This window comes from Drosophila teissieri, chromosome 3L (genome assembly GCF_016746235.2).
Source record: "Drosophila teissieri strain GT53w chromosome 3L, Prin_Dtei_1.1, whole genome shotgun sequence".
Taxonomy (NCBI): domain Eukaryota; kingdom Metazoa; phylum Arthropoda; class Insecta; order Diptera; family Drosophilidae; genus Drosophila; species Drosophila teissieri.
Window position 1 is genome coordinate 19,081,556 of NC_053031.1, and position 23,577 is coordinate 19,105,132.

The 23,577-nt window shown below is 41.3% G+C and overlaps 7 protein-coding genes across 9 annotated transcripts; 5 read left to right on the forward strand and 2 right to left on the reverse strand.

Moving 5' to 3' along the window:
• The first annotated feature begins 72 nt into the window (after positions 1-72).
• On the forward strand, positions 73-1,394 carry LOC122617300 (suppressor protein SRP40). Its single transcript, XM_043793103.1, has 2 exons — positions 73-115; positions 175-1,394. Exons 1-2 carry the CDS (start codon positions 90-92, stop codon positions 1,190-1,192), a joined length of 1,044 nt encoding a protein of 347 aa, XP_043649038.1. The 5' UTR covers positions 73-89; the 3' UTR covers positions 1,193-1,394.
• Positions 1,395-1,696: 302 nt separating this feature from the next.
• On the forward strand, positions 1,697-3,053 carry LOC122615779 (dysbindin protein homolog). Its single transcript, XM_043790885.1, has 2 exons — positions 1,697-2,555; positions 2,615-3,053. The coding sequence occupies exons 1-2, from the start codon at positions 1,787-1,789 to the stop codon at positions 2,713-2,715; spliced, it is 870 nt and encodes a 289-aa protein (XP_043646820.1). The 5' UTR covers positions 1,697-1,786; the 3' UTR covers positions 2,716-3,053.
• A 172-nt stretch (positions 3,054-3,225) lies between these two features.
• Positions 3,226-3,922, forward strand: LOC122615781 (glutaredoxin-C4). Its single transcript, XM_043790889.1, has 3 exons — positions 3,226-3,502; positions 3,558-3,662; positions 3,724-3,922. Exons 1-3 carry the CDS (start codon positions 3,359-3,361, stop codon positions 3,817-3,819), a joined length of 345 nt encoding a protein of 114 aa, XP_043646824.1. The 5' UTR covers positions 3,226-3,358; the 3' UTR covers positions 3,820-3,922.
• Positions 3,923-4,131: 209 nt separating this feature from the next.
• LOC122615780 (biogenesis of lysosome-related organelles complex 1 subunit 3) lies at positions 4,132-4,824 on the forward strand. Its single transcript, XM_043790886.1, has 3 exons — positions 4,132-4,277; positions 4,335-4,470; positions 4,524-4,824. Exons 1-3 carry the CDS (start codon positions 4,212-4,214, stop codon positions 4,760-4,762), a joined length of 441 nt encoding a protein of 146 aa, XP_043646821.1. The 5' UTR covers positions 4,132-4,211; the 3' UTR covers positions 4,763-4,824.
• Positions 4,764-6,596, reverse strand: LOC122615778 (cell cycle checkpoint control protein RAD9A). The gene is made up of 4 exons (XM_043790884.1): positions 6,473-6,596; positions 6,191-6,417; positions 5,985-6,136; positions 4,764-5,763 (listed from the first exon to the last, which is right to left on the reverse strand). Exons 1-4 carry the CDS (start codon positions 6,504-6,506, stop codon positions 4,806-4,808), a joined length of 1,371 nt encoding a protein of 456 aa, XP_043646819.1. The 5' UTR covers positions 6,507-6,596; the 3' UTR covers positions 4,764-4,805.
• Positions 6,597-6,791: 195 nt separating this feature from the next.
• Positions 6,792-12,167, forward strand: LOC122618468 (UDP-glucose:glycoprotein glucosyltransferase). The gene is made up of 2 exons (XM_043794925.1): positions 6,792-7,206; positions 7,459-12,167. Exons 1-2 carry the CDS (start codon positions 6,978-6,980, stop codon positions 11,874-11,876), a joined length of 4,647 nt encoding a protein of 1,548 aa, XP_043650860.1. The 5' UTR covers positions 6,792-6,977; the 3' UTR covers positions 11,877-12,167.
• Positions 12,168-12,945: 778 nt separating this feature from the next.
• Positions 12,946-22,612, reverse strand: LOC122618469 (long-chain-fatty-acid--CoA ligase 5). 3 transcript variants are annotated; one of them, XM_043794928.1, is made up of 8 exons: positions 19,036-19,132; positions 16,694-16,901; positions 16,521-16,556; positions 15,428-15,601; positions 13,995-15,172; positions 13,709-13,937; positions 13,395-13,568; positions 12,946-13,333 (listed from the first exon to the last, which is right to left on the reverse strand). In XM_043794928.1, exons 2-8 carry the CDS (start codon positions 16,763-16,765, stop codon positions 13,196-13,198), a joined length of 2,001 nt encoding a protein of 666 aa, XP_043650863.1. In that variant the 5' UTR covers positions 16,766-16,901; positions 19,036-19,132; the 3' UTR covers positions 12,946-13,195. The 3 variants fall into 3 exon arrangements, with proteins under 3 accessions (XP_043650863.1, XP_043650861.1, XP_043650864.1); XM_043794926.1 differs by lacking the exons at positions 16,521-16,556; positions 16,694-16,901; positions 19,036-19,132 and adding exons at positions 21,242-21,396; positions 22,546-22,612; XM_043794929.1 differs by lacking the exon at positions 16,521-16,556 and having other exon boundaries at positions 19,036-19,131.
• Positions 22,613-23,577: the final 965 nt, after the last annotated feature.

Sequence of the window (23,577 nt, forward strand, 5' to 3'; positions counted from 1 at the left end):
TATTTAAAAAATACTAATAAGTAGCACTTATCGTCGACGGTATTTTTCGATTCTTAGCAATTGGTATTTAATTAAATGCCATAGACAAAATGGATATGGACGCAGACCTAACAACGTAAATATTTATATTAAAAACCGATACATTTTTTATACATTTTGATACTTCTTCTTTAGCAAGGCGATTGCCGAGCTGATGCGCGAAATCGAAGGTCCGATGTCTAGTGTCAGCCACAAAAAACAAATCGAACGCAAAGTGAATCCTTTGGGCAAACCAAACAAACGCTTCCTCGGTCGCACTATTAACACTGCGATTCGGCATAATGATAGGGAAATGGAGCGCACGCAGGCAAATTGCCGGCAGAAGCTGCAGGATCTGGATGATGTATACGAAAGGAGAAAGTCCAACTACTTTTACAGCCGCGATGCACCCAGAAATCGAAGTGCAAACAGAAGCAGAAGTTCCAGCAGCAGGCGTAGCAGAAGTCGCCACAAAAAGTCCAAGAAGAAGCGCAGCCGAAGAAGGAGTAGCAGCAGCAGGAGTTCGAGCAGCAGTCGAGGCCGGAATAGCTCACATCGGCGGAAAAAGCACAAAAAGAAGGTCAAGAAGCACAAAAAATCACAAAGAAGACGAAGGAGCAGCAGCGAATGCGATCGGGAACTACCGCCTAGCGAGTCGTTACATATACCCACACCTTCAGATGTATTCCTCAACCACTCGAAGCAAATGGCTCTTGCAGTGGCCATGGCCTATGGTCAATTACTCAACCCGAACAGCCAAAAGAAAGCCAACGAGTCTAGGGCACGCTCCTCCTCTCCTATAAGCGATATAGTAAGAGAACTGATGTCCGACGAAGAGGTGGACAAATCCGCGAAACCCGAGGCCCTGTCGATTTCATCCAGCGACGAAGAGCAAAATGTTCTCACCATTAAAGTAAGCTCGAATTCCGAGTCCGGTGGCGATTCCTCAAGCTCGGACTCAGACTCCGATTCTGAGAACAGCGCCGGCAGCTGTATAACCCTAGAATCTGGTAATAATAGTGATATTGAAATAATTGCGTACCATGAAGAGCCTAAAAGGGCATCTGAAACTGAACCTGCGTCTGAACCTAATAATCTATCTCAATCGGATAACGCAAATCAACAGGTGGACGAATGTATAGCTCTCGCTACAGTGGACCTGACTGAGGATTAATTAGGCTAAAGTTTTTATAATTATAATGATCGTTTTGCAAGATCACAAAGAAATTGTATATTTAACAAACATAACAATAATATGAATACAGAAACGAATGGACATTTTTACCCAACTTGAAAGAACTCACTCGCTGTTCTAAAGGAAAAACATATCTAGTTTATTGTTTTACAAATTGAGTTAAATAGTGAAATTAAATATATACCACCGAATAACTAGTCGATGCCCTAATGCGATTGTTTAATATATCTACATTGGGTAAATTTATTGTATGTGTATTAGAATTTTTAAGCTGTTAGGTAGTACCTAACTAAGTATTATTTAAGTTCCTTTCACCTTAGAAATTAGTTTTTTATTTTTTACTAATTCAAGATTTGGACTCCTATTTATTTTTAGTTTAAACCAGACCTCTTACTATAGTTGATATGCCCCTCGAGTACAGTAACAAACTGTTGCTCTCTCTCTCTCACCGATTTTCTTTCGGCACCTGCCTGAACAGCTGATTCTTTATTTACCACTCAATTTTCGATGGAAAACGCCAGCGCGAAGACAATTAGATATCGCTTAGTTAAATAAATAGAAATCCGTGGTTGCATGATGTTTGGGAACCTGAAAAAGAAACTGAGCAGTGCGATTCAGGAGGGTCTAGTGATCTCGGAGAGTCTGCAACAGCAATATCGCCAGCGTGTCAGTTCCGGGAACTCGGGGAGCAGCCAAACCAGTGGTATTACGACCCCCACTTCGCCATTGGGCCTCAACGAGAGTTTGTCGTCCAGCAGGAGCAGTAGTCTATCCCTTAGTGCTCCCTTTCAGCTAACCGATGGAGTGCCCAGTCATCTAAATGTGGCAGCGGGTTGCAGTTTGCTGGCCAAATATGAGGACGATTGGCAGCAGATCCATGGCGCCAACGAAGAGAACGCTGAGAAGGCTGCGCAGATTGCTAGCCAAATCTCCGGAATCCAAAACAAGGCCAGCCATCAGCGCAGGATCATTAGTGAGCTGAACAACAGTCTGGCGGGGATTCCCACGTTGATCGCCCAATTGCAGGCGAGCTCACGGGTCCTTAATTCCCTAGAGGAAATGGGTCAGCAATTAGAGGTTGAGCTGGAGAAGCTGGAGGATCTGTGCGAGGAGTGTGAGCTTCAAGAGTTCATCCTCGAGCAGCAGTTTCAGCTTTCCCGACATAAGCAAAAGAAACTAAACGAACTAGAGCAGTATCGCCAGCAAATCGCCCAGAAACATCAATCCAAAATCAAAGATCAAGAGCAGACCCTACTGAAGCTACAGAGGGAACGACAGGCTGTTTTCGACGACGCCTTCCGAGAAGATATGGAGGAGTACAAACAGCACGGCCAGCTGACAAGTCAGTCTGATAACATAATATGACATGAGGAAGTTAATTACCGCCCCCTTTTTTTTTAGAAATTCAAACCACCAGCAACAAGTTGGCTCTGGAGGAAGTCGTCCTTGAAGCCAGCGAAGTGGAAACAAAGGATGCTCTGGAGCAATTTCTAAATGGCTAACTCACATTGTTTGCTCATCTAGCAAAAGACTACAATTTGTGCCTTAAAGTGCAATAAGCAGTGTAATTGTTAAAATATTTTAAATGGGACTCCTGAAAATTAACTTTATTTTTTCACGGGATTTTCTTACTGCATTTAATCTTTAAACTTTAACATTAAAGGGAATCGGACATACAAGTGTTAATTATCTATACCAAAGTATTTTAACAAATACACTTTGTTAAGGTAATTTACAAATTTCTGTACCATCTCGGATTATTATATTTGAAATAATGAAGTAAAAGGAATCCCCTTAGTTTTTAAGAAATTCGTTGATGTGGCAGCGTCACTGAATGTCTTGACAGAGTTTAATAAACATTGTTTTTGCAATAGTCAAATTTGTCTTTTTATTTGTACACAATACTAGATACCATAAACTTTGCATAAATACATGGAAATAATTGAATATTCAACATGTTTATGATTACGAGACGGTAATTTCACAGCGTGGCAACTCTGACAAGAGCCACAACAGCTGATTGGTAATCAGTGATTAAAACTGAGTAAATTAGAGATAATTCTCCGCAGCTTACACCTGTCGCAGCTTTTATTGCTCCCCGCATTGCCCCCCAAGTTTCCGTACCCTTTCCTGGATTTCGAGCTTATGGGCGCAGTTGGATCCGCTTTAAGATCACCAATAGTTGATATGTCTACCAAGCAGGCCAAATTCGTTGAAAACACCATTGCCAGCAATAAAGTGGTGATATTCAGCAAGACCTACTGTCCCTACTGCACGATGGCCAAAGAAGTGAGTAACAAGACCTTAAAAAGTCACCAATCGTGATCACATCTTTGCGTTCCAGCCCTTCAGAAAGCTCAATGTGGACGCCACCATAATAGAACTCGATGGAAATCCAGATGGCAACGAAATTCAGGCAGTTCTGGGCGAGATTACTGGTGCCAGAACGGTGGGCGCACTAAAAATTTTATATTTCGAAGCTTGGTTATTATATCTTGCGTATTTTGTAGGTTCCGCGCGTCTTCATCGATGGCAAATTCATTGGCGGTGGTACCGACATCAAACGAATGTTCGAAACGGGAGCTCTGCAGAAATATTTTCAGTAAATAATGTCCTACACTTTGTTCAGAGCTCCTTTTTATGTAAAAATGTTCGTGCACGCTTTTCTAGTTAATCTTCAAAGTCCTAAATAAATTCTTTAAAAATGTATGTTTGCACTGCTTAAAAAAAAAATGTTCTAAGCTTTGGGAAAATTGCTTAATTGCGTTTACAATTACAGGGTTGCCGCTCAATTAACTCAAATTGGGTAAATCAATTAAATTGTTTCTTATTTTTACGATTAAATGATATGATTAAATGTTACGATTAATAATTTTTGTGAGTGTAGTCCTACGGATCTGTTAACATAGATGTGAGCAACAACTTGCTGTTTTAACTGATCTGGCAGCACCGTAAAGCAGTAAATAAAAATTGTTTATCAAAACATTTAATTAGCTAAATGATGGCTGATTTGGTGAGCGGGGAAGCCTCTGAATCTGATGAGGAACTGCACGACAAGAATAAGGTTATTGGGTATATTGCATATAATTAGCATTCCTATAATAAAACCAGATTGTGACAGATTTTTGCTGCAGAAGTCTCGGGCGAAGCATCCGAAGAAGAGGATGATGAAGACATTTACGAGCAACGTCGAAGCAGCAACCAGGTCAACAGCACGGCCTCCATTTACCGGAATAATCTGCTCCAGCGGAAGCTAAGTAAGTCCCCAATCCTGTGTGTCCAAACATTGCAACGTAATGCTCTTTTCCAGTTGAAAACAACATTGCCATTTGGAGATCTCTTACCGCTTTCACACGCAGCTTTGTGTTGAATGCCTCAAAGCAGCTCGTAACCACTGACCAAATGCTCATCAAGTCCCAGCTTAGTCTTCAGTCGGCCCACACATCTCTCCAGCAGGCTCAGAAGAACGCGCAGGACCTGCATACCAGGGTGGCTGCCGTGATTACCAGCAACTTCCTCCCGCATATAAATATTCAGAAGGCAACCTGACTTAGACGTAGAGTGTATTTGCTGATAAACGATCAAATCTAGGCTAATCCTCTGTATCGGAATTGGGCGCATAACACTGAGTGTTGGGTGATGGCTCCCGCGGAACGTAGGTTCTCTGAAAGCACCGTGAGAAGATAGTTCGCACCTTGTTAGGGCGCTCAGGTGACTGGGGTATAGTTTCATCCTCATCAGAGGAGATTTCTGGCGGTTTAGGTTGCTGAGAGTCGTCCGTGTTGATAAAACAAACCTCTGTGCTGTTTGGAGGTCCTGAAGAATGTGCTATGCTGGCCTCCAATGCGGCATCCGCGGCTGCCAGCATGAGAGCCTCTTGTTCCGCCTCGTCTTCTATTAAAACCACGGTGTCCACCTCGGCAAGGATGCGAGGCTGCTGGACAGAAGGCGCCTCCGAGTCCCGGAAAAGGAACAGAGGATTATCTAGGCTCGATTCTAATTGGGTCTCCTCCACTCGACGTTTCGGCTGCACTGCAGCCGGTTCTGAAGAGCTGCCTTTGCGTTTGTTGGTTACATTCGGGCCCGGAGCGGTGCTCTTCCGCTTTGAAGCTGCCGCTCGTACGTCCTCATCATGCACTGTCAGATCCTTTTGACAATACTCTTCCGAGAAGCTTATATCATCGGGGGATAGCGTGGACATGATCAGCAAGCATTCGATCTCGCCGTGCTTCTTAATTTTGAGCAGAAAAGGCATGCCTGCTTCGTCGAACTCCAGTGTCAGCGAAGCATTTAAGCACTCGGCGAAAAGAAGAAATGCTCGGAATTCCTTTATGCAGAATGTAATGACCGTTTCCTTCGTCACCTGGTACTGCTCAAATTCACTAGGCTTAAGTTTCAGTTGCGTGCGCATGAACTTATCATTCACTCGGGCGCCTTCTATGTAGTTTTTGGCCACCACACTACCCAAGTTAGCTTCCAAAGTTAGTTCCTCCTCCGAGGAGTTAAAGTTGTTGGAGATGTCCGTCAACAGCTTGTGATCGCCGCGGATTCTGAAAGGGAAGATAAGGTAATTATACGAATTTTTGGGATGCATGCAAGTATTAGCGTATGATTTAGTTAAGGGAAGTTGTCGAAAAAATACATTATGCAGAAAGGCACACATCTGCGTAATAGAGCGAAGCAAGGAGTCAATGTATATTAAGTAGATCGATTTTTAATAATTATCCCAAACACGATGAACACAAAGTTCAATATCTAGAATCAAACTCACATATTCGGCATCTGATCGGTGTTTATGTTTGTGTTAATGTTTTGGTCGTCTATGATGGAAATGGTGGCCTCCTTTGTGGTCTCCAGCTTACAGCGGAGATTCACCTGCAGATTGGTCTGGTTGTCCAGCAAGTTGAGTTCGCAGTACTCCACCTAGAATATATTATTCTTCATAACTAATTCCAGTGTGCATAACTTTGAACTCACCTCATTCATGTTGCGGAACACGGCCAAACATCCCTTCATGGAGATCTTGCAGTAAAAATCTGAGTGCGGCGGCATGTCATACACTTCGAACATGGATCTTTTAAAGGATATGCTGCCCACGGCGGATTGGGTGGCATTTATGGCCCGCATCTGCAAGGATTGCTGGTCTATCTCGATGAACATTTCCTTGCCCACCTTGGACAGCGACTGTACGGCTTTGGCGATGACTAAAAAAATAATTAAATTAGTTACGATTAAGTTTTGCAGCTTTTCATTTGGTACCCCTAGCATTGCTGCCCTCTAAGGTATATTTCATTGGCAGTTTTTGCACTATATTTTTGGTCGCGAAATTCGCGCTGAATTTTGTAAACAAACAAATTAGAGTGATAGTAGTTGCACAACATGTATGGGAAAATACCATCAAACAATTGGGTAGCCATTTATGTATTTTAAAGTAAGTTTCTATCTTGGTATTGCAGAAATTTTATTTTTCAATAACTTGTTTTATATTTGAATGGAACAGAATTTGCATATTAATATTGTGCACTTAAATTAAAATATGTTTTTTACCCCGATTGCTTTCCCAATGTTGTCTGGTCACACTGCGGCATGCCGGTTCAGCAACGAACGCCACATCAGTTCTAAATCAAATTAAGAAAAACTGGGCTAAAACCAGCGGAAAACTGGTGAAAAGTGAAATAATCGAAGAAGGAAAGCCTTAAGTTCCTCTCTATATTCCGTATCCGTGATGTGCGTGGTGAAAATCCTCTAAAAACAAGTAGAAACCATGTTACGTACCCTGGCTTTGTGTGTGTCTGTGGTGCTCATAGCACTATATACGCCGACTTCTGGGGAATCCAGTCAGAGTTATCCCATCACCACGCTGATCAACGCGAAATGGACGCAGACGCCCCTATATCTGGAAATTGCCGAGTATCTGGCTGATGAGCAGTCTGGTCTTTTCTGGGATTACGTTTCGGGGGTGACCAAGTTGGACACGGTTCTTAATGAATATGGTTTGTGTAAATAAGTCAGGGAGAACCCGCATTAAAGAGCTTCTTTATTCTACTTAATCTGAATCCAATTTATTTTTATCTACTCCATGGTATTTGTTAAAAAAATACAACATGAATTAATAGTTTAGAACTTAAAATACAAGAACCTTAAATTTTTTTGTTATTTATGTATATATTCCAATCCCAAAGCCCTATAATGTGCTCTTTCCCCAAAAAGAACATGATTATTCTGATTACATTTATGCTTTTTAGATACCGAGTCGCAGCAATACAATGCCGCCTTGGAGCTGGTCAAGAGCCATGTGAGCTCTCCCCAATTGCCCCTGCTCAAGCTGGTGGTGTCCATGCACAGCTTGACGCCTCGGATCCAGACCCACTTCCAGTTGGCCGAGGAACTGAGGAGCAGTGGCTCTTGCCAGAGCTATACTTTTGCCCAGGTGGGTTCTGAACTGGCCTGCAGCTTCAACGAGCTGCAGAAGAAGCTGGAACTGCCGCGCGCAAAGGAAAGCTTGGATGCTCCTGTTGTCACCTACAGCTTTGATCACATTTTTCCTGGCAGTGAGAACAATACCCGCACTGTGATACTGTACGGCGATTTGGGAAGCTCTCAATTCCGCATCTATCACAAATTATTGGAGAAGGAAGCCAATGCTGGCCGGATTCGTTACATTCTGCGTCATCAATTGGCCAAGACGGACAGGCGACCGGTACGACTTTCGGGCTACGGTGTGGAACTCCATTTGAAGTCCACGGAATACAAGAGCCAGGATGATGCCCCCAAGCCCGAAGCGGGTTCTACTTCTCATGAGGATCTAGCTAATGAATCGGACGTCCAGGGCTTTGATTTCAAGGTGCTAAAGCAGAAGCATCCTACACTTAAGAGAGCGCTAGATCAACTGCGTCAGAGGCTTCTCCAGGGGAATGATGAGATCGCCCAATTAAAAGCATGGGAGTTCCAGGACTTGGGTCTACAGGCGGCCGCTGCTATTGCAGAAATACAGGGAGATGAAACTCTGCAAATTCTTCAATATACTGCGCATAATTTCCCCATGCTGGCCAGAACCCTGCTGGCCCACAAGGTTACGGATGGCCTAAGGGCGGAGGTAAAACACAATACGGAAGCATTTGGTAGAAGCTTAAACGTAGCGCCTCCAGATGGTGCCCTTTTCATCAACGGACTGTTCTTCGATGCGGACACCATGGACCTGTATTCCCTGATTGAGACGTTGCGCTCGGAGATGCGTGTTCTCGAGAGCCTGCACAGTAACAATGTTAGGGGTAGCCTTGCCAGCTCCTTGCTTGCCTTAGATCTTACGGCCTCCAGCAAAAAAGAATTCGCCATCGATATCCGTGATACTGCAGTGCAGTGGGTCAACGATATTGAGAACGATGCGCAGTACCGAAGGTGGCCTTCATCGGTGATGGATCTCTTGCGCCCAACGTTTCCTGGCATGTTGAGGAATATCCGAAAGAATGTATTCAACTTGGTTCTGGTAGTAGATGCACTGCAGCCCACAGCCAGAAGCGTAATTAAGCTGTCAGAGTCGTTTGTCATTCATCAAGCTCCCATTCGCTTGGGTCTGGTCTTCGATGCGAGGGACGCCAATGAAGACAATCTTGCAGATTACGTAGCCATCACGTGTGCCTATAACTATGTGAGTCAGAAAAAGGATGCCCGAGCTGCTTTGAGTTTCCTTACGGACATCTACGCAGCAGTTGGTGAGACCAAAGTGGTCTCGAAAAAGGACATAGTAAAGCAACTCACAAAGGAATTCACAACCTTAAGCTTTGCCAAAGCTGAGGAGTTCCTGGAGGAAGATTCCACATACGATTATGGAAGGGAGCTTGCAACGGAGTTCATCCAACGGCTGGGATTCGGAGACAAGGGACAACCTCAGGCCCTGTTGAATGGTGTTCCAATGCCCAGCAACGTTGTGACCGCTGATAGCGACTTCGAGGAGGCTATTTTCACCGAAATAATGACCCACACCAGCAATCTGCAAAAGGCTGTGTACAAAGGTGAAATGACAGACAGCGATGTAGCCATTGATTATCTGATGAATCAACCCCACGTGATGCCCAGATTGAATCAGAGAATTCTTAGTCAGGAGGATGTAAAATATCTTGATATAAACGGCGTGGCCTACAAAAATTTAGGCAATGTGGGAGTTTTAAATCGTCTGTCTAACCGGGATATGACCGCTACGTTAATGGATAATCTTAAATACTTTGGTGGCAAGAAGTCTACGGAGCTAATTGGCCGATCATCGCTGCAGTTCCTTACGATTTGGGTGTTTGCAGATTTGGAAACTGACCAGGGTCGAGAACTGCTCACCCACGCTCTCGAATATGTTCAAAGTGGAGAGAGTGTGCGTGTCGCTTTTATTCCTAACACTGAAAGTTCTTCTGCTTCAAGCCAGAGGAATCTCAATCGTCTGGTTTGGGCTGCCATGCAGAGTCTTCCACCAACTCAAGCCACGGAGCAGGTTCTCAAGTGGCTAAAGAAACCAAAGGAAAAAATTGAAATACCATCTCAGCTCGAGGATATCCTGGGTTCTACAGAACTGCATCTGAAGATGTTGAGAGTTTATTCCCAGCGAGTGTTGGGTCTAAATAAATCCCAGCGCTTGGTAATCGGTAATGGACGGCTTTATGGCCCTCTTTCCTCGGATGAAAGCTTTGATAGCGCCGATTTCGCCTTGCTGGCTAGGTTCAGTTCTCTACAGTATGGCGACAAAGTGCGTCAGGTCCTCAAGGAATCTGCTCAAGATGTCAGTGAGGAATTCACGAGCGATACATTGCTTAAGTTGTATGCCAGTTTGCTTCCTAGGCAAACCAAAACTCGCTTTAAGCTTCCAACGGACTTGAAAACCGATCACTCGGTTGTAAAACTACCGCCCAAACAGGAGAAACTTCCTCATTTTGATGTAACCGCCGTTTTAGATCCCGCCTCCCGAGCAGCGCAAAAACTAACGCCAATACTTATTTTGCTTCGTCAAGTGCTGAACTGCCAATTGAACTTATACTTGATTCCCGTCCCCCAGCACAGCGATATGCCCGTAAAGAACTTCTACAGATATGTTGTGGAGCCGGAGGTGCAATTCGAAGTGAATGGAGGCCGATCTGATGGTCCCTTGGCAAAATTCAGCGGACTGCCGGCCAATCCTTTGCTGACCCAGCAGCTGCAGGTACCAGAGAACTGGTTGATCGAAGCTGTAAGAGCAGTTTACGATTTGGACAACATTAAGTTGACCGATATTGGTGGACCCGTGCACAGCGAGTTTGATTTGGAGTATCTGCTGTTGGAGGGTCACTGCTTTGATGCTGCTAGCGGAGCTCCGCCCAGAGGACTGCAGCTGGTGCTGGGTACCCAGAGTCAACCTACCTTGGTAGATACTATTGTGATGGCGAACTTGGGTTATTTCCAGCTTAAAGCCAATCCAGGAGCTTGGTCCCTACGCTTACGTGAAGGCAAATCAGCGGATATTTATGCCATCAGCCACATTGAAGGAACAAATACTCATCATTCCGCTGGGTCTTCTGAAGTTCAAGTTCTTATAACCTCCTTGCGGTCTCATGTTGTCAAATTAAGGGTGTCTAAGAAGCCAGGCATGCAGCAGGCGGAACTCCTGTCAGATGACAACGAACAGGCAGCGCAATCGGGCATTTGGAACAGCATCGCCAGCAGTTTTGGTGGCAGTAATGCTAACCAGCCAGCCCCTGATGAGGATGCGGAAACCATCAACATTTTCTCTGTGGCATCGGGACATCTCTACGAACGTCTTCTAAGGATCATGATGGTTTCACTGCTAAAGCACACAAAATCGCCTGTGAAGTTCTGGTTTTTGAAGAACTACCTCTCCCCGCAATTTACGGATTTCCTTCCTCACATGGCCAGTGAGTACAACTTCCAATACGAGTTGGTCCAGTACAAATGGCCCCGTTGGCTGCATCAGCAAACGGAAAAACAGAGGACCATTTGGGGCTACAAGATCCTTTTCCTCGATGTGCTGTTCCCGCTGAATGTGAGAAAAATCATTTTCGTGGATGCCGATGCCATCGTAAGAACAGATATAAAGGAGTTGTATGATATGGACCTCGGCGGAGCGCCCTATGCCTACACGCCATTCTGTGATTCTCGCAAAGAGATGGAGGGCTTCCGATTCTGGAAACAGGGATACTGGCGAAGCCATCTGATGGGCAGGCGTTACCACATTTCAGCTTTGTACGTGGTGGACTTGAAGAGATTCCGCAAGATTGCGGCAGGAGACAGACTAAGAGGCCAGTACCAGGCACTTAGCCAGGATCCAAACAGTTTATCCAATTTGGATCAGGACTTGCCCAACAACATGATCCATCAGGTCGCCATCAAATCCCTGCCTGACGACTGGCTTTGGTGCCAAACGTGGTGCAGCGACAGCAACTTCAAGAGTGCTAAAGTGATTGATTTGTGCAACAACCCGCAGACCAAGGAGGCCAAGCTCACGGCCGCACAGAGGATTGTGCCCGAATGGAAGGACTACGATGCTGAGCTGAAGACGCTGATGTCTCGCATCGAGGATCATGAGAATTCGCATGGCAGGGACTCGGCAGTTGATGATTCGGGTGACGATTTGGTGGAGGCCACCACTGTGACGCCTTCTCATGAGCCCAAGCACGGCGAGCTGTGATCAACGCGTAGTTAAATCAACATATTTAGTGAATTTAAATATCGTGGATACACACTTGATTACTTAGCTAAGAGCCATCCCCGAAATAACAACTAAACACATTTGTACATTTTAATTAGAACATAATGCGATTCAACAGGTAAACCCAACACAAAAAGAAAACAGCTCACTAAAGTCTGAATTGTTTTTTCTAACTCGATTTCAAACGATTTTCTTGTCTTGCATTCCAAGAGCTATGGCCACTAATTAAATTAAGCTGAAATTAAATGTCATCAAACTACATACATAAAAGAACGCGCCTTTAAGTTAAAAGTTTGTCAAATGTATTAAAAAGTGGAGTAAATAGTAATTAATTCAGCGTATTTTATTAAGCATTTATTTGGGATGGTCAGGCAACTTTACCCACAGAAAGCTTTAGCGACTGCGTATTTGCGTTAGGTGGCAACGCCCAATTCAAATAAAGTTTTCAAAAAATCAGAATTTCCTTTATATTTGTTTTATTTCAAATTATTCTGAGTTATCTGGCTTTCGTATCTACATAAAGAATCTATTTAATAATTTTAATATAATGCTGCTTTACATTATTGTTTAGCTCTTATTATGAAATAGTATATTATTTTAGCAATTTATTAATAAATTTTCATTTGGTATTTTGTAAGGCAGACAGTGCAGTCCAAAGACGTGGATCATTTCCATATTTATTATTAGGTTTGATCTGCTTCTCGGTTGGCGTTCATTTGTAAGTTAAAAGTATTTCCTCAGCATTTGCAATGAACATTTCATTCCCATTAATTTAGTTTAGCGTATCTAATACATAGTTAAAAATTTGATTCTTCACTTTAGTTTCCTTCTAGAGCTGAGTGTAGTATACAATAGTTAATTAAAGCTTTCTTTTTATTCATTTTGCTCAATATGTTATTTATATATGTTTTGGTTCAGACTACGCAATTGTTTTCTATTCACTTTGAACTAGATCATAAGTGTTTAAGGGAAATATATAGTTAATATATTAATTAAGGTTCGCTTCTCGGTTAAATGATATAAAAAAATGCGGCTGCCAAAAGGATTCTCCTTTTCAGTTTGAAGTTGTGTATATTTTTTTTGTGTATTGTATCTGTATCTGGTGTATCTTGCGCTCCTCTTACTTGCTAAGAATTGACGATACTACAAAATTAGACAGTTCGCTTTCGTATCTGTATCTTTATCTGTAGTCTTTGTTATCATCAGTTTAAAACGGTATAGGCATATTTGAATGAATGCTTTCCAGTTTCTTGAGTTTGATTCGTTGTTGATGTCTACGTATGTATATAGGTATTGCTTTAATCCAGGTGTTTATACATGTCCTCCAGCTGCGGCTTGAAATAGCTCTTTAGCTGCGGTCTCTTGGCTTTGAACGTGGGCGTCAGCAGACCGTTTTGCACCGAGAAGGGATCCGGATGCAGATAGATATCTTTCACCTGAAATGGAATATCCCGGATATTAACTTGAAACCTATAATTTGGTGGTGCACAAGCTTACTTGTTCGAATGACTTGAGTCCACTCTGCTTGCCCCAGTTGAGCATGTCGTTCATGATCAGTTCCTTGACATTCTTATTATTGCACAGGACGGAGAGTGTGCCGCGTACATTGTTCTCCGTGGCCCATTGCTTCAGTACATCGGTATCAGGTACGACAACAGCGATAATGCAGCTCTGAAAGAATTGGGAAAATACATTTACCAATCAACTAAGGTATCAAACTCGCAATTAGTGTCTTCTTTAATCAATAATTTGATCATTGTAGGTTATTCCCCTATCAAACATTTCTTCCCAGTTTTGGGAACACAATTTACCTTTAAGCTCTCTCCATAGACATAAACTTGATTAACGTATTGACTGAGCGTGTAGATATTCTCGATTTTCTCGGGCACTATGTACTCTCCCTGGCTAAGCTTGAAGATGTGCTTGCGGCGATCGATGATCCGCAGTGTTCCATTTGGCAGCCACATGCCCACATCGCCCGTGTGATGCCAGCCCTCCGAATCGATGGCCTCTGCCGTCTTTTCGGGATCCTTATAGTAACTATACGAAAATTGAAATTATTAAATAGCAGTTTAATGTTAGTATTAGTTTACCTACCCGTGGAACACATTCGATCCGCGCACACACACTTCGCCAGTATTTTGATTGGCAAAGTACTCCATCTCCGGCACATCCACCAGTTTCACAGCATTGCAGGACACGGGTGGTCCCACATGGTTGGGCACATGATCTCCCTGAACGGTGAGGGTAATGGCCCCCGTGCACTCCGTTTGTCCATATCCCTCGAGGACCAAGCACCCCAAAGCACAGCGCATGAAGGTCAGGACATTTCCAGCCAATGGAGCGGAGCCCACGACCATCAAACGGAGGTTTCCGCCAAAGGCCTGATGCACCTTCTTGAAGACCAACTTGTCCCAGCAGCCGTTCCTCCGCAGGACACCCCTGGCGATCTCCTTCTCCTTTGCACGCATGGCCATGTTGAAGAGACCCCTCTTCAGTCCAGAGGCTGAGATATCATTCTGGATCTTGTCGTAGACGCGGTTCAGAAGACGAGGCACTGCCGGCATTACGGTTGGTTTCAGCATCTTGAGGTCATTGGTTAGTTCCTTGATGTCGCCGGAATAGAAGCCCACACAGCCACCCACATAGTACATTCCGTTCTCGCAGCACCGCTCGAACATGTGGGCCAGGGGCAGGAATGACACCATCACATCACCCGCACGGATGCGATGGTCGCCCATCTGCAGGATCACAGAACAGACGCCGGCCACCACGTTGCCGTGGGTAAGCATAACGCCCTTCGGATTGCCTGTCGTCCCGGACGTGTAGCACACCGTGCAAAGATCCTCCGCCGTCGGCGGCACCTCTGGATGGTTGCCTTTGGCACCCAGTTTCTCCACATCGATGAAGGAGAATATCTGTATGCCTCGGCTACGAGCCCGCTCCAGGGTCGTCTGCCGAATGGGCTTGATGGCCACTATGATCTTCAGACTGCGCGGCGCCTTCTCCAACAGCATGGCCGCCTTGCCATCGTCCTCCACAATCACCACCTGCATATCCGTCTGGCGTATGATGAAGGCACAGGCATCGGGACCCAGGGTGTCGTACAGTGGCACCACCACCAAGGAGAAGGAGTAGCAGCCCTGCTCGTATAGGATCCATTCCGGGCGGTTCTGCGAGTATATCCCAATCAACTGCTTTGGCCTGGCTCCCAGTGCCAGCATTCCGGCTCCAAAGTTCTTGGCACGCAGCAGGGCTTCGTCATAGTTGATCCACTACGTGAACAGAGATTATAGTTCACATTCAAATATATGTAACGGAAGTTTAGTTCTCTTAATATGGTAACTGATATGTCCATATCACTATGGAATCTCACTAGAGGAATTTGGGTTAAAACAAAATATCAGGATATACTCGTATACGAGCTATCCCGACTGGTATGCTACTATATAGATATTTACTTTATTTTGTAAATGCTATTATATCATATTACTACATACATATATTACCTATTTAATGGCTTATCTTACCTGGTAGGGGGATGTCAGGGTCTCGCGCCAACCCAGACATGGTCCATTGTTGGAGGCGTAGGCACCCTCGCGGAACGTCTGGTACAGGGTGCGGACATTCTCTGTGATGTAGGACACGAACTTGCCGTTCTTGGACTCCTTGTAGAACTTGGAGACGTGTATTTGTTCTGGACCCTGCAATGCAAGTGAAGTGACCCCAAAAGAAACAGAAAAATCGAGGACATGCAATGTGTGAGAGACGTTCAGATATTAAGGTAGAAAACCGTGAAAAGAATATATACAATCAAGAGTTCGGTGAGGTGTACATAGATATAAATGGAGTATTTATGTTGGGGTAGACGGATGCACATATGTACATATGTTCAAGGTAAGCGGATTGTTTGTCTTGAGCTAAATAATAAAGAAATATTTCTTCGTCATATATTTTAAAAGCCACCCACGGAAATAGGACGCCAAAAGTCTAAAAAAATACAATGGGATATTGTCGTCATTTCAAGTTTTAATTGAATTTATACAATCGGAAACCCCTTCCTTGAAAATGTGGTGCTTTTATAGTCCGTCAATCTGGCCATTTCCCCTTAAGTGTGTTTATTTGGGGTTTCTTTAGCCAATTGTTCGAAAAATAAATTCAATAATCATTTGAATTTATGTACGTAGCCGATCGCTATGATTTATCATTTATTTTATTTATTTTGGGGCTAGAGACATAAACCCATCACTCGGCGGGATTTCATTAGTGCGCCCGAAAGTAAAGCCCATAGAGCACTTCCTTTATGGTAAACAGCTGCGAAAAAAACAACCGCAACCCGCGAAAGTGTTGATGTACGAGAACGAATATCAAAATACTCTGCGATGGGCGAATATTTTAGGGGGGGTTCTGGTCAGAGGATCCTAACGGTTAGTTTGTTTATTTTTGCAGCCCGATTTTAATGAGCAAAATGCAAATGTATTTTCAAAACTAATTGTTTTCCACAGATTAAAGTGCTTTTCAAATTGATTTTGTTTATATATTTCATTATTGACGCAAGTCCAAGCGGTAAGGGGTAAGGGGTTAGTTTCTAGTTCTAGTTTCCGAGGGGCACATGAGGCATACCCTATGGTGGATATCTTGACGATGATCGTATATGATCTAGCCCACGAAATGTAAGAGACGGTAAACAAAAATAAAAGAAGCAAAATAAAGTATATATTAGTGATTGCTTAGTTAATCTGGTTAGGCAGTTTTGTCATTTCATTCTTAGGTTTTAAGTCCTTATAGAGTGTTACCTTCAGCACATCGCTCTGATTGCTTAGCTCGATGGGCACTCGTATACTGGTAATTTGGCCGCAACAGGACATGGTTTCCTTTTAATTGGATTATCACTTCTTAAGTTTACTCAATGTTTGCAGGTTTTAGACACTTTCTTCACTTGTGGCTTTCTCTATTGATCGTTCAGATTTCATCTGGCATTTTATACGCACATTTTCCAAGCGACTGTAAACACAAAAACAAATTTAGGCACATTTTCAATTTGCCAATTGACCAATTTGCATTTAATATCTGCTATTTAAGTGTCAACTGCGTCCCGTGCTTAAACGGTCAAATGTATATTTCAATTATAGATTTTCCCATGAGGCACATTTCATAACCACATCGAGATCGTTTAAATGCTAATTAGCGAGTAAAAATAGATTTGTAATTGAAGAGTGTGTGGAAAAAGCTTTTCGGATATTATCCAGATATTATTGGGTATTGCTTTTCTGATATCGAATGTTGTTCCATTATATCTGATGTAATTATGTATTATTGTCTTTGATCTAATAACATCATATTTTATTATTAATCCACTTAAGACCTGGTAAGATTCGTATTAAAACCTCACAGAATGTTTAAATTACATCAATTTGTACAGCATTAAAAGCAGAACCAAAAGTAAAAAACCATAGCATAATTATGACGCCTGGCTGTCCGTTTACATATTTTTGGCAAGTGCGGCCCAGTCATTTTGTTTATAATTTTTCAATATTGGCAGCTGCAGGGCGGCCCCAAAAAGGGGCTGGCAAAAAAAACAAGAGAGCGGTGTAAAATGGCCAAGACAAAAAGAGAGAGTGGCCAACACATTATCGACAAGGCGTCGTCTGCGGATTTTGCTTGGCCTGCCCCAAATTAATTTATAAATAGTTCGTTTGTGGGTAAAAACGTTCCACTCTGTTGTTATCTATGGGACTTGTGTGTGTGGCGGCATAAAAGAAAAACATCAAAAAAGAAAATATCAAACCATGTTTTCACACACACCGAGTGCAATAAATACTTTTTGCACTATGCTAAGAAATAGAGGAGAATTTGAAATTTTCTAGAGACCATCGGGAACTGACTCATGGGGAACGCGTTTCGGGCCTCATTGGGATGTTTTGAGGCAATTGGCAGAGAACAAACATTTTCCTCAATGAGCAATTCATCTTTGAGTTATGGTAATTGTGGTGGTCATAAAATCGGACATAAACTATTGGCCACAGAAAGAGTGAGAGCCAAAGAAAAGAAATGAATGAACAGCCGGGACCCTGAAGAATTTCAATTGAATCTGCAAGGTATCAATAGATATTTCACAAAAAAAAACGAAGCCCAGGAAAAATATGCGGGAATTTGAAGGTCGTTTAAGAAAACATTTTTTTGTTTCCAGGTGGCTGGCATATTTTTTTAAAGCGCACTGAATTTATGTATTGCCTACTTCGAGTGTTCACCGTATTCTTCGTTTTAAAAACATATGTCTTTAGAGCTCCACCGCTAACTTATTTCTCATTTAAAATGATATTTATTAATTTTTTTAAAGAGCGAACCACAGACAATCTTTTAATTTGATTAGCTGTAATAGAAAATAATATACTAAAGATCAGCAGGTGCGGTGGCTTTACTTCCTGACATTTAGGTTGATTGATTAAGATAGATTGCTGCCGTTTGGTTAGAACCAAAATTAAAATTTGACAGAAACAGATGTAAAATTGTAAAACATTAAGTGATGAGTTTTAATCTTGTAAAGAATAATAATTTTTTTAAGTCTGTTTAAATTTGTTGATGCTGTGATGCTCAAAGTGCACATGGCTCAAAAATTCTTGAAAAAAATTGGCCCTCTCTAAGTATAAACAGCTATAAAATTATATGGGGTATTGGCGTATTGTTAAGATCAACCGTTTACAACCCAAATACCACACCAATTAAGCCAACAACATCCATCAATCTAAATTAGAATCAAAATCGTGTTAAAATTAGGTATATAACTAATCTGGGGGCTGCGGTTTTCTTAGATGTCTTAAGTATAGAAACTGCGTGAACTTGAACTTGAGGGGCTGAGTTCACGTGGCAACTCGACGGCACTTTGACACTTTGGCAAATCGATTTCAGTTGGAAAATCTGTTCCTTTTTTTTTCGTGAATTTCCGTTCACTTTTTTGAGCATTTTTTGGGGTTCTTGCGCTTTACGTAATGAGATTAAACGCTTGTATTTTTGTCAATTTGTTGCAAATTGTCGTGCGTTTTTTCGCTCTTTATTTCGTTTTGTTTAGTATACACGAGCTATTATTTATAAAAAAATACGTTTGTTTCATAGATATACATATATCTGCGATATGTACATTGTGTTGTTGTTGCTTGTTATTTCGTTTTTTTTTTGAGATTTTTATAATTTGAAATATATTCTGGCGACTTGAGCCCGCCACGATCTGCGCGACACGATGTTAAATTTCGAACTGAGGAGCAGAAGTAAAATATTGGCCGTGGCTAAAAATGATTTTGGCCGGCCCGAGGAATCTTCTTAACTTTTGGGAGAGAGATTGAGCAAAATCGAGCGAAAGATTTCGGGGTTTCAGGGGTATTTTCGGGGGAATTATGTAGTAGAATGCAGCGTTCGGCTAGAAATTTCATTCGTTCATATTCTTTTGATATTAAATGGTTTTTCTTTTTTCCTTTGCTAAATAGATTTGATCTAATTTTTGGTTGGCTCGATCAAGTTGTCCACCTGTCTCAATTTTCCCTTTTGTAAACTAACAATGGGAATTTATGTATATATTTAGTTTTTGTTATGGTAGTGACAGTAATTTTCAACTCTTTAATAACCAAAATGATTTATGGTCCATATGAGAGGACCACGCCCACTTTTGGCCCGGCAAAAATAGAAAGCGTTTGTTTACTTTTGGGCATCCAAACTAAAAATGCTTCATATTATACAAAGTTTCGTGGGTAATTAAATTAAACGAAATATTTTATTTTATTTCAAAAATTCGTGGACCAATGAAATAAAAATGTTTGCCACACACATCCCACAGCAATTATCCTCGTTGCTAATTGTTTGAAATTTATTACAAACTGCTTACATGCTGTCAATTACTCAATTTTCAATAAATGTTTAATTTATGCACCTTTCATTCTAGATCCACTCAGCTTTAGCTCATAGCCAGTCCATATCGCACATATTTATCGTTTCATTTGCACCTCAATTTGCGCACATTAGCAATTATAGTGTCCACGCACACTTGTATTGGAAAACACTCTATTCGATGTAGGAAAAGAGTGTGCCAAATGTTGGTGCATTCGAACTTGCACGCCAGACCAGACTAGGCAAACACCCTAAGTGAGTGAAATTCACAAATGCATAATTATACATAATACTTGTTTTACAACTGCACTCGCAAATGTATCTGCTCACTTGTAGACAGGTTGGCCCTGTCTTGTCAAAAGCCTGACATTTCCTTATTATTCTGTTGTCTTCTATTGTTTGCTTTTGGTTGGGGGGGGGGGGGGGGGGGGGGGGGGGGTGCATGTTCGATGGAATTTGACATCAAATAAAAAAAAAACCTTAACATTTTGTAATTTATTCTATACATTTTAAAATTATTTCAAAGCTAATTTTTGTAATAGAACTTGTTGCTTAACCAGATTTAACCGCAGTTTATTAATAACCAAAAGGTTATTACTATGCGATTTGTATGCACTTTACACAGGTGAAATTCGAACAATTTCATTCAACTTTCCCCTATTTAAAACGCTACCAGAAAAACAAAATCACTTAGCATTCAATAAATCAATTGTTTAATTAACGACTATCGCTTTTCACTGTACCTTCAGCCTTCAACCCACGAAAAATGGGGCTGCCATTCTGGCAATGCCAAATATTGCGCGAAATATGCTATTGTGTCAATAATTGTTTATTTACATGAAATCAACACAAAAGGAAAGGTCCGTTACAACAATTTGGGGGAAAATGTCGGCGAATTTATTTAGTTGGAGGAAATTCTCTGACAATCGTGTGGGGCGATGGCCGCGGAAAATATCTGCATAGATCGAAATTGAGAGAACCAGGCGACTAATTAGGGGAAAATGCCAATTGAGCCATGACAAGATTTATTATTGTCGTGCCTCTGTCATTCGATAATTTATCAGCGAGAATGTTGCAGTCTTGGCAGAGAAATTAGTACATTTCCCTGCTCGGCACTCAAATAGAACATGAGGTGGTGCAGCTATTTTTAATAACTTTCGCACCACTGTGGCGCAGACGTCACGGCTAAAAGTCGAAGAACAAAGGCGAAATGAAATCGAAATGGTGAAAATGTGTGAAAATCATGTGACGACAACAACGAAGCAGAGTCCGTTTTTGGCAATTTGACTCGTGATCGCACTGTTTGTGGACATGTGCACATCAAAGCTGTTTTTGGCCTCGGGGATTCTCCTGTTTTACCTCAAACACAGCCGAACCCGAGAAAACTCAAGACAAACAGTTCCCAATTGAACATTAAATGATGTAATTGATGTGATCGAAGTCGATCGATTGCGAAATCAGCATACCTCTAGCAGTGGCGATTGGTTTTCCAGAGGCACTAACGGTCGTTCCGGAACGGGCCTCGTTGCAAAGTAGTATGCAACACTAGCTGCCAGGCTTCCTAGGGTTAACGTTCCCAAAGTGCCTCCCAGGTAGTACAGATACCCATCGATCTCGTCCCCTGTGGAGGTGACCAAAATAAAATGGATTAGACTGGGGTACCAAAACGTAATTTTACTATTTTTGTCAATTTGCTTTTTCTTGTAATCTCCTTTTATTGTAATCTTAAAACTGACAACGTAAAAGCTTTTAAAGATTATATATTTGTAGAAATTTATATAGCGCCTCGAAATAATGCTTAACAAATGCCTAATAACAAGCATAATTATATTTCATAGTATTTATATTACTTTTTTTATATTTTATATTTATATATAATTAATTAGTTATAATTATATTTAGTTTTTAAATTATATAATAATTGCTTGCTTGCAAAAAATTCAAATAAATATATGGTCATATATGCTTTCCTGGCATACATACGTGTATTAATCATTAATAAGCCTCGTACACAAATACTTACAGAAATATGAAAATTGCTGACAATCAAATGATTGACGTAGGCCATAACCGATTTCTCTGGCGTCATCGTTTTTGTTTCTCCTTAGTATATTATTGTTGTTTTGCTATTACAGTAGTAGTTGTTTATAGTTTGTTCTTTCTACCTGAGTGGATGTTACGTGTTTAGCTTAATGATTGCGTACAGAAGATAGCCTGAAAAAAAAATCAATAAAAGTGCACACATCAGTGAAATATTTTTCAAAATTGATTTTATAATAATAGGTTAGTTGGGAAATACTGTACTGAAGAAGGGGCTTTATGCGGCATTTAGAATTCTCAATTTCCAACGCAATCAAGCTGAACCAGGGGCCAAAACCGCAGCCCATAAATGCCATTCATTTTCCGCCTAATTAGGGGTTTATCCATATGCACTCATCTACCTATGTATCATTTATAGAAGTCAAGTGACAACAATTAAAATGCGTTCAATTATTTTAATTGGACTTGCAGCAGGGTTATATTAGGGGTATATTGAGCCTACCAGATATGAAAACTAAAAAAACATGCTTCATAGTCCACTGATCGATGTCTAATTTTTCCACATTTGCTCTACAAATATTCAAATATACATATGGACCGCGATTTTGATAGACATGGTGCACTTGCCCATCAGTTTTGCGATTATGGCTTATAAATATATGGTCATATATGCTTTCCTGGCATACATACGTGTATTAATCATTAATAAGCCTCGTACACAAATACTTACAGAAATATGAAAAATTGCTGACAATCAAATGATTGACGTAGGCCATAACCGATTTCTCTGGCGTCATCGTTTTGTTTCTCCTTAGTATATTATTGTTTTTTGCTATTACAGTAGTATTGTTATAGTATTCTTTCTACCTGAGTGGATGTTACGTGTTTAGCTTAATGATTGCGTACAGAAGATAGCCTGAAAAAAAATCAATAAAAGTGCACACATCAGTGAAATATTTTTCAAAATTGATTTTATAAATAATAGGTTAGTTGGGAAATACTGTACTGAAAAGGGGCTTTATGCGGCATTTAGAATTCTCAATTTCCAAACGCAATCAAGCTGAACCAGGGGCCAAAACCGCAGCCCATGAATGCCATTCATTTTCCGCCTAATTAGGGTTTATCCATATGCACTCATCTACCTATGTATCATTTTATAGAAGTCAAGTGACAACAATTAAAATGCGTTCAATTATTTTAATTGGACTTGCAGCAGGGTTATATTAGGGGTAGATTGAGCCTACCAGATATGAAAACTAAAAAAAACATGCTTCATAGTCACTGATCGATGTCTAATTTTTCCACATTTGCTCTACAAATATTCAAATATACATATGGACCGCGATTTTTGATAGACATGGCTGCACTTGCCCATCAGTTTTGCGATTATGGCTTTATCTGCTGTGCTCGAATTTGACTTATCAGTTTTAAAATAAAAGCGAAAAAAATGCAACTGAAATACGAGCAACAAACCATAAGAAGACTAGACTCGGCAATTAAGCCTGTCCAATGCTCTGCATAACTTTTCATTTTTTTCTAAATACTTACAAAATGAGAAAATTAATAATTTATGGAATTAGAAGCCGCGTTTATTAGAATTAAATTGAATGTCAATACATGTATTTATCACCGAATACACCGACCTAAATTTTATGTACTACAATTGCAATTACTTAAAATAGTATAATATTTACGCAATATGTTATTTTTAAATAAATTCCTAGTTGGCAAGGAAATTAGTTCATATCTAAAAAGTTTGGAA

Excerpts from the sequence above, each read along its gene's own strand:
- LOC122617300 (XM_043793103.1), top strand. The coding sequence starts at position 90 with ATGGATATGGACGCAGACCTAACAAC. Across the intron at positions 116-174 it reads ATGGACGCAGACCTAACAAC|CAAGGCGATTGCCGAGCTGA; the intron begins GTAAATATTTAT and ends CTTCTTCTTTAG.
- LOC122615779 (XM_043790885.1), top strand. The coding sequence starts at position 1,787 with ATGATGTTTGGGAACCTGAAAAAGAAACTGAGCAGTGCGATTCAGGAG. Across the intron at positions 2,556-2,614 it reads ACAGCACGGCCAGCTGACAA|AAATTCAAACCACCAGCAAC; the intron begins GTCAGTCTGATA and ends CTTTTTTTTTAG.
- LOC122615781 (XM_043790889.1), top strand. The coding sequence starts at position 3,359 with ATGGGCGCAGTTGGATCCGCTTTAAGATCACCAATAGTTGATATGTCT. Across the intron at positions 3,503-3,557 it reads ACTGCACGATGGCCAAAGAA|CCCTTCAGAAAGCTCAATGT; the intron begins GTGAGTAACAAG and ends TTTGCGTTCCAG. Across the intron at positions 3,663-3,723 it reads AGATTACTGGTGCCAGAACG|GTTCCGCGCGTCTTCATCGA; the intron begins GTGGGCGCACTA and ends CGTATTTTGTAG.
- LOC122615780 (XM_043790886.1), top strand. The coding sequence starts at position 4,212 with ATGATGGCTGATTTGGTGAGCGGGGAAGCCTCTGAATCTGATGAGGAA. Across the intron at positions 4,278-4,334 it reads AACTGCACGACAAGAATAAG|ATTTTTGCTGCAGAAGTCTC; the intron begins GTTATTGGGTAT and ends AGATTGTGACAG. Across the intron at positions 4,471-4,523 it reads TCTGCTCCAGCGGAAGCTAA|TTGAAAACAACATTGCCATT; the intron begins GTAAGTCCCCAA and ends GCTCTTTTCCAG.
- LOC122615778 (XM_043790884.1), bottom strand. The coding sequence starts at position 6,506 with ATGAAATATACCTTAGAGGGCAGCAATGCTAGGG. Across the intron at positions 6,418-6,472 it reads AGAGGGCAGCAATGCTAGGG|TCATCGCCAAAGCCGTACAG; the intron begins GTACCAAATGAA and ends TTATTTTTTTAG. Across the intron at positions 5,764-5,984 it reads ACCGATCAGATGCCGAATAT|AATCCGCGGCGATCACAAGC; the intron begins GTGAGTTTGATT and ends CTTCCCTTTCAG.
- LOC122618468 (XM_043794925.1), top strand. The coding sequence starts at position 6,978 with ATGTTACGTACCCTGGCTTTGTGTGTGTCTGTGGTGCTCATAGCACTA. Across the intron at positions 7,207-7,458 it reads CACGGTTCTTAATGAATATG|ATACCGAGTCGCAGCAATAC; the intron begins GTTTGTGTAAAT and ends TATGCTTTTTAG.
- LOC122618469 (XM_043794926.1), bottom strand. The coding sequence starts at position 22,612 with ATGACGCCAGAGAAATCGGTTATGGCCTACGTCAATCATTTGATTGTC. Across the intron at positions 15,602-21,241 it reads ACCAATCGCCACTGCTAGAG|GGTCCAGAACAAATACACGT; the intron begins GTATGCTGATTT and ends CTTGCATTGCAG. Across the intron at positions 13,938-13,994 it reads GGATCGAATGTGTTCCACGG|TTACTATAAGGATCCCGAAA; the intron begins GTAGGTAAACTA and ends ATTTTCGTATAG.